Genomic DNA, 8,635 nt, shown 5'->3' on the forward strand with positions numbered 1-8,635 from the left:
AAACTGTGGATGCTTCCTTCAGGCAGCAGTTTAAAAAGGTATGCCTTAAACTTGGGTCCTCGAAGTTGCCCGTTTAGCCCAGGTGTCGTATAATGTGCCATTCTGGTCAAAAACATAAAATACCAACTTTTTCTTACTTGCAAAACCCACAGTAAAAAGTAATATACAGATCTATATTTTTTTTCCCCCACAGTGCACAAGATGATGATGGTATTATTGCCCAAATGAATGTCATCATTGTGGATAAACTTCTACAAAAGGAGGATTGGCGAGTTGAAGATCACCACCACCACCATATGGAAGAATTATCAAAGAAACTGAATGAAACAGTAAAAGGAGGATATATTGGTACACTCCAAGTTGATCCAGCCTACCTTATTATCCAGCCTGCTACAAGAGGTGAAATTTTAATGTTATAAAAAACTTGGCTATTCTTTAATTTGTTTCAAAGTATATTAAATAATGTATTAAACATTTTCAGAAAGTTTTCTCCAACTCGGTTGTGTATTATCTTTAAAGATTTCATTTCAAAAGTCCTTTCAGAACTCCTCCGTTAAACACCACCTTTATTTATTATTGTTTTTTACTAATAGTTTACAAATAAGAAAATCTTGAATAAGAATTTATCTATATCACAGCAGGTCAAGATTTTTGTTTTAATATGTCAATCAAAATACAAGTCATGGATTTCCTCCCACTAGGTTATATGATGTCTGCTGTTAAACATGTATAAAATTTTTACATCTTTGTGGCAGCGACCAAAGAAAAAAAATCACATATATAAAATTGAACAAAATAATGGTTTTGACTGGACATATGAAGACCAAGACTGGAGTGCTAGTTTTAAGATGGGCAACTTTTATAATCACCATCAACTAAAGTGTATTTTATTAAAATAAAACAGAATAAAAGCAACTGGTTTTCATTATGTTAAAAAACCAAGCAACTATCTATATACGCAAGTCAAAATATTTGTAGTTATCCAAACCTCACAATCCCGACCGAGATTTCTGTAGCTTGAACTTTTATTTTTGTTTTTAATAATGAGATGTGAACGAATTTCCTTTACAGCAATGGAATTTTTGTTTATTAAATTTAATTCGCATCCAGTAAATTGTACGCATATACGTTACGTAGTTTTTCAGTCAAAAGTTTGCCCCTGAAGAAGAAAGGTCCACCTTTCGAAAGTGTTCGGGTTTTATCGTTTTACATTAATACTGATCTGGCTGAATACTGCTCATTCGTGCATGTGTAGATACAAGTAAAATTGTTATAGTAACTATAAAAACACTTTGATTACTTTTCTTCTTTCAGTTCAGCAATCCAGTCCTAATGAAAATATCGTTGAGCAAGGTTGGTATTCATTTTTTATATTAAATGGATAACAGTTTCAAAGTTGTTGTTTTTTTTTGTATAATAAATATCAGTAATATTTGTCTGCTGTGTTCTACATTGATATATAAGTTTGTTTCTGTTTTCGTTGTCATATAAAGTTTAAATGGTAGACACAACCGGTTTGAAACATTTTATAACTAAATGTGTGTGTATGTTTGCATACACATTGTTTTCAGATTTATAGAATGAGTGTATTCCAAAATATACAATACCTTTGTCTTAACAATCAACTTTATCACGAGAAGTTATGTTGGAATTTATCATGAAACTGTTTACTTCAAAATGCTACATAAAAGTAATGTATTGTTTTTCATCCCTACCAGGATCTAAAGATTCAGATCTTCCAGAAAAAGGTGACAGTGAGGTTTACATCATCATAGGAGGGATAGCAGCTCTTATTCTTCTTATCGTTATTCAAGCCAGCTGTATGATCTACAGGGACAGAAGAAATCGACAGCACTCCCATGCGAAGGTTAGCGTTCTACCCGATCCTGCTAGTGTGATGTTTTTACATTCTTTAGTCTCGGGAAGTTTGTATGATTTGTTTTAAAGTGTTCTTGGGCTAAGTGGGTTGAAACCTGACTCTCGGGAAATTAAAATCATAGAAGTTGAGCACACTGGCATATTAGGAAGTTAAATGTTTACATGAAAATAGTGTAAAATCTCATGGCCAGTTGATAGAAAATAGTTAACTGTTACACCCTCACCATTTTAGTGTTTTTTCATGAAAATAGCGTAAAAGTAAAATCTCATGGCCAGTTGATAGAAAATAGTTAACTGTTACACCCTCACCATTTTTTCTCCTATTCTTTAGAGGCTGCAAATTAAAATTTGATGTAAGGGGCTTTATCATGATATATTTTAAGTGGGTAAGTTAATCATCAACAAACATTAGTCTTGAGATAACGATGCACAAGTTGAGCAACCAGTTACAGTTTGTTTTAAAACAGTATTGTACTTTGTAGGTGTGGTATCTTTTCACAATATATTTCCTTGCCTCAGATTTGAAGCAGACGAGTGCTCCGTCAACAGAGTTAAATGGTTAGCCCCTTACTACTTGTTAGTACAGCACTTTTATAAGAAGTCAAACTACTCCATTCTTACTCTCTCACAAACAGGGCTGAATTGCAGGGTTGTGAGATAAACCAACATTGGACACTAATGTAGTATTTTCTTGATATATTTCCTCACCTTAGATTTGAATCAGAGACCAGTAAATTATGATTGTCAGGATGTTAACGAAATTCTATATTGAGAGTTTAAACCTTATCTTCAGGAAACTATCTGAAGTAAACCCTTAAAGCAGTTAATTCATTAATGCATTTGCCCAATTTCTTATCATTAGGAAATGAGAATATTTAAAACTTTATAACCTAATGATCTGTATAAGTAATCACACAGAATTAGAATATCATTTTCATTGTACTTCAGGAACAATTGATCAATTCTCACTGGAAGGACTACGCAACAGCCAGCAGTACTTATAGCTACGAGAACTTTGCAATGAGAGAAGATGACGGTAAGGTAAGCAAGCACCCTGTAGGATCCGTGTCCAATGGTAGTGCTGTTTCCCGAAAGAGTGCGACGTCTCATCCTAGTGCCAACGGAAAAAGTAACGGTCGTTCTGGACATTCTCGTCCTCTCCCACCAGCTGGACACAGTCGCACTCTAGAACGTATTTCTTCTCGTCACAGTGATGGTTTCTCTAACATGTCTGGATATTCCAGTGCATACGCCACTCATGACAGATCTCTCCGATCTGCTTCTAGTACCTTGAGGGCTCAACAAGAGCTTCAACCAGACTTTTACTTCATGCCACATCAGCGGCGCTACTCGGGAGAAGTTGTACGGGTGTATGTGGACTATAATAATCCCGAGTACAGTGGGAAATGAAAAATATGCATGTCTCTAACTTCATCTATCTTTTATCTCATTTACCCTATAATAAATGGGCAGTGTTATACGAACAAAAGCAAGATTGTAATTTGGCAAACTATATTTTATGGATTTAATCAAGTGTGTAACTATCACAGTGATTTGTTCGTGTCACTTGTATTTCTTCCAACTGACCACCTAGAGGGATTGTTCCACTAACATAGTTGTACATAATCATGATTTTATAAAATAATAAACTACAAGGTTGTGCCAGTCCATAAAAAAGACATTTTGTAAATTTCTCTAAGCAAGTGTGCGAATTATTTAGCCCTTGTTTCTTTTCTTATACTGACCACTCAGGGTGTGATCTTGAATTATTTTTTATGTAGTGTTTTAAACTAGAAGTAATGAAAACTTGGGAATACCAAGTTATGTCACGTAAAACAAACTTCGGTTTCTTGATAACGTTGTGAGTACGACAGAATTAATTTGTTTTCCAAAATATAATAAAAAAAAGAATTTTACTCGGATTGTTCAGATATATTTTTTTCCTAAAGTCTGATAAATATTTGTCACAAAACACTTCTTTTTATTAAACTCTACAGACCAAATTTAGCCTGCTAACACAAAATAAACCTTTCTTCTTCTTGTTGAAAATAGTTGTAGTAGTGTTACAAATCTTTTATGACCAATATATGATCCTGTTTGTGTAAATCATCCAACTCGTATAAAACAAGGATGACACGTTAGTGTATAATTCTATACTTTTAATCAATAGGTATTTAAATTTAAGTTGTACTTTAGAATGTATATCGTGCTAACCTTTGAGCTTTAAGTGTATGTATAGATTAACAGGTTCAGTGCTTTTATTTATTTTTCTCATTTCACTAGATTCTTGTGAATAAGACTGAAGGTTACGAGTACAAAGCCAGTGACTTGTGTTATGAGGTTCATTTAATCATTATTTTTTTGTGACGAAATTAAAAAAATAATGATTAAATGAAACACATTACATGAGTCGCAGGCATGAACTTCTATGGAACTACAGATGACGAAAAATTTTGTTTACATTGTTGGAGAAGTAACAGATTAAACAATGAATAAGCCTACACGTAACGTACGTGGTCTCGATATTCGGGCTTAACGGTAAGTGTACATGAAGTTAAATATTAATTTTGTCGAGGTTTAAAGTCCAAGGAAGAAAACTGAAGCTGAATAACACTCATTAACGACCAAGATGATAACTGGTATGTTTAATATCTTACATAAATGTAAGGAGGGATCATTAAAGACCAAGATGATGTAAATGTAAGGAGGGATGCAGATGTTTAATGTTGAATCTTAGTTGAGCTAACTTACCACTAATGAGAATATTATAATAAACGAAGGTGTGTGAAGACATTGAATTTATTGCTCAATGATAGTTTGAAAAGCTATCAATTGGAACGTGTCTTTATGTGAAATAAAAGTTTTATTAAAATGTCGACTTTCATGTGAATAAGTTTAACACAGGAGGGGGGGGAAATACAGGTGGTACACTTTCTTCAGAATTGACCTGGCTATGTTATACTCATTAAGCTGCATTGTAAATCACTTACTATGTAATGTACAGTCCGTCATTAAAAAGATCAGTTATAATAGAACTGTATGAAACCAATCAAATAATGCTTTTTCCTTTACGTCAAATTTTATAAGGATACTTAACAGAACAAAGATTTAAATTATTTTATTAAGCACTGCAGAAAGAAAAATTTATGTTGTGTATTTATAAACAACCCACTGTAATGAATAATGTTAGCACAATAACAATTCATTAACATAACATAGTGTAGTACAGACATTCCCAACTTAGGGTACATAGGGTTCTGAGAGTTTAATCTACAGTCAGACAAAGAGAGCAAAGTTGTTCACATAGATATACGCTGAGTTCAATTTATTGATGTTATCAATACTATAAGATCCTTATGCAGTCCACACATATACAGATTTCATAATAAAATAATATAAAATCAATATAATTTTATCAAATTTTCATCCTTAATTTATAGGGGTACATGGGAACCTGTCAGAATGTCCAAGGTCAAGGGGTACAGAGGAACAAAAAGGTTGGGAATCCCTGGTGTAGTACGAGTATATTTAGAGCATCAGTGTATGAAGGAAATTATACAAGTTTTATTCACAAAAATGCTTTGCTACAACACTGTAAAAATTATACAGAAAACTCGACATTGATGAGACGTTTGTTCCATGATAAGTCTAATCTTAACGAATGCTTGTGAATAAATTCAGTGCTGACTTGGCTTCCTGTGAAACACACAAAAATTATTATAGATTGAACAAAACTGAAACCTATATAACAAAATTATTACTTTCCTTTAAACTTAAACAAGGAGAAATTAAGAACATACCTTCTGAGACCTTGCCTTGCTAAAGACATTCCAAAACCTTAATGTTTCATCCCCAGCACCTGTCACAATGGATTCACCGTCAGGTGACACTGCCTGGTAAAACAAAAGCATTACTAGTGATTATTACGTTACTATTTAAATGGGAAGTTAATATACTTGACTGTGGCAATATTTTTGAAGTACATCACTTACAAACACATAAATTTACTTTGAGCAACAGCTTTTCATTTTGATAAGTATCTCACAAAAAATAAAATCCAGTTCAGGATATAACTACCAGAGAGAAATGCGTATATTACACCATAAATATTTCTCTATTAAAAGCAATTGGATGCGTATGGAAAATGTGAAACCTTTTCTTAACAGTAAAACTAGCATTTTAACAACTGTATTTGTTGTTTAAGACTCGTAACGTAGGTAAATTAATATGCAGAAATATACACGGACTGTTCTCTATGTTAAAATACTTTCATCCCTCTTACGGGAGCCTTCATTAGCCAACAATGTACTTGGATACATTGTTGCTCACCGACGGATCACAAATAAAAGTATTTTAACTTAGAGAAAAGTCCGTGTATAATTCTACTTACTGCTCATTCTTGTTTGGTTTAGATGGAATATAGATACCACACAAAACTTGAAATGATGAGGTAAAACGTTCTCATAAAATACAGATGCTGTTTCACTCTCCTGAAACATGCAATGTTTAAATGGAAGCCTTATGTTATGAACCCTGTTAGCCTCGTTTCTAGAGGGAGATCTTTCTTAATTATGTTGCATACTAAGATGTAAAACCCATAGACAGCTCTTGCTATTGACCTTTATGTTTGTGGATTCTCACTCCTCACAAGATGCCACACTTTATTTACAGGCTGGGGTATGACTTGTTGAAGGTTTCTTTTTAGATGGCTCTGTTACCCCAAACTGATCCATATTCCTTTATTTTACAATACCATTAAGTAAAAGGCTTACCACCATCTTGCATATAATAACCCAATCTGAACACATCTTTACAATCTTAATATACAAATATTTTGCATTATAAAGGGCTGTTAAATAAGATCAACCAACTTTCGACAACACACAATAATGAAAAATGTAGTTCTAATACACACCATTCTACCTCAACTTTATATCAATAGTGGTATCATGTGAATTACTGATTTGCTTATTCAAAATCATTTTAATATACTCAACCATGTAAAACGTCTGGACAGGTGAACTATGATCCTTTGGTTGGTATTTAAATAGGACTCAATAATTTAATCACATTCTTCCAAGTATGGAGTTGCCAGTAAAAAAATGTGTGTTTAATAGTATTTCACTATGTCGTAACCTAACCAATATGATGAGCTCAAATGTTGAATAAAATGCCTAACTGGAAATTCTGTTATTCACCATTTTTACTGGACAACCCATACTGGGGCAGTAAAGAATAATGGGATTATTGTTTGTTTCAGAAATTATTGCAAAGCTACACAAGAGACTGGAAGGAATGAAGCTAGTCAACAGTATGTGCAGTCAACATTGGTACCAATCTTATCGAATACCGGATTTGACCATCATTCTTGTACCCACAATTCTAACTTGCAGGGTGTGATTTTGTGGCAAAGGGATACGAACCACGGACCCTTGGACCGAAAGTCCAGCACGCTAACCACTAGGCTATGCTCGTTTGAAGATACTATTATTATCAGACTTAGTAATGAATCAAGCACTACTCACCAGGTACAGTACCCTATAAGAGTGCCCCGTTAATTTAGCTACTTGAGTTAAGGAAGGGTACTTCCACACGAGGATCTGGTTCTGGGAATATCCATGAGTGCTTACCTAATCAGAAATGAGAATCAATTTTATTTGTATGAAAATACTGGTAAGAATAATCAACAAAACACTACCACAAAGAATTATGTATAGTTATTAAGTACCAGTCCTGTCTACAATTTACACCAATAACTCAATATTTTCTAAATCAGGTTTTAACTTTTTGCTTTTCATGAGCCCCCCTTTTATTAAAATATATAAAAACAATAAACTTAATTAAATGTTCATGTGATATTGATGGATTTTTGTTTATCATAAAATTACTAACATCTAATATTGTCACAGGCCATTAGTCAGGAAATAGTTAGTTGTTCCAAAGTTTTCAATCACAAACCACTACGTATAAAAAAAGTGCAACTCACAAGTTCCGAAGCATGCTTAGACCATGCTAAGTTGCACACTTGTGACCCTGTGTCCACACACTGCATGGGCTGACCAGTTAAGGTGTTCCAGAACCTTATACACCGGTCAGCCGTACCCCCACCACTGGCCAAGAGGCCATGGTGATGTGGTGACCAAGCAATAGCCTTAACAGCAGCAAGGTGTTCTGTGTACGTCTGTACGGGTACCACGCTGTTCAGGTTCCACACAAATAACTTGTTGTCGTTCCCGCCCGAGGCGAGATGCTGGTTATCTGGTGACCACTTTAATCCACAAACCTGAAAAAAACGTTTATCATTACATGATTTCTGCTCTTTCGATGATATTCAAGTGTTTTTCACATCAAATTATTGATTTTAAATGGAAAAAAATATGGGTTTTCCTATAAAGTTAAAATATTTAAGTTCAGCATGTATATAAACAGAGCTATAAACTTTTTAGTCCTAAGCACCAAGTAACATGCACGTGTTCATTCAATGAGGATAATACTGAACCCTCTGATAAACAATCAGTCGCGTAGTCCCTTCAACAGACCGAGTCATGTAGGGATGAATTTCACAAGTTATCTAGTGTCTTCCAGAGTATCTGTCATCATATGCTAATCAGCATATTACTTTGACATGTCACCCCTTAAGGACATTTTATGCACTACAGTAATGATGTTTGGTTTGAATTTCGTGAAAAGCTACACGAGGGCTAGCTGCCCCTAAGTTGATAGTGAAAGACTAGAGGGAAGTCAGCTAGTCATCACT

The 8,635-nt window shown here is 34.1% G+C and overlaps 2 protein-coding genes across 2 annotated transcripts in view; one reads left to right on the forward strand and one right to left on the reverse strand.

Annotated features, from left to right (window-relative positions):
- Positions 1 to 4,744, forward strand: part of LOC106474871 — a gene marked incomplete at its 5' end in the record, with an annotated part of 29,792 nt that extends 25,048 nt beyond the window's left edge. The window contains 4 exons of the mRNA XM_013935568.2: positions 194 to 399; positions 1,315 to 1,353; positions 1,719 to 1,867; positions 2,827 to 4,744. Coding sequence (XP_013791022.2) covers positions 194 to 399; positions 1,315 to 1,353; positions 1,719 to 1,867; positions 2,827 to 3,288 — 856 coding nt within the window. The remainder of the gene's footprint in view (positions 1 to 193; positions 400 to 1,314; positions 1,354 to 1,718; positions 1,868 to 2,826) is intronic.
- A 678-nt stretch (positions 4,745 to 5,422) lies between these two features.
- Positions 5,423 to 8,635, reverse strand: part of LOC106474872 (fizzy-related protein homolog) — a gene marked incomplete at its 5' end in the record, with an annotated part of 7,005 nt that continues 3,792 nt past the window's right edge. The window contains 4 exons of the mRNA XM_022403151.1: positions 5,423 to 5,574; positions 5,679 to 5,771; positions 7,404 to 7,508; positions 7,865 to 8,209. Of these exons, the coding sequence (XP_022258859.1) occupies positions 5,533 to 5,574; positions 5,679 to 5,771; positions 7,404 to 7,508; positions 7,865 to 8,209 (585 nt within the window). The remainder of the gene's footprint in view (positions 5,575 to 5,678; positions 5,772 to 7,403; positions 7,509 to 7,864; positions 8,210 to 8,635) is intronic.

The sequence above is a fragment of the Limulus polyphemus genome, unplaced genomic scaffold, assembly GCF_000517525.1.
Source record: "Limulus polyphemus unplaced genomic scaffold, Limulus_polyphemus-2.1.2 Scaffold7795, whole genome shotgun sequence".
NCBI classification, from domain to species: domain Eukaryota; kingdom Metazoa; phylum Arthropoda; class Merostomata; order Xiphosura; family Limulidae; genus Limulus; species Limulus polyphemus.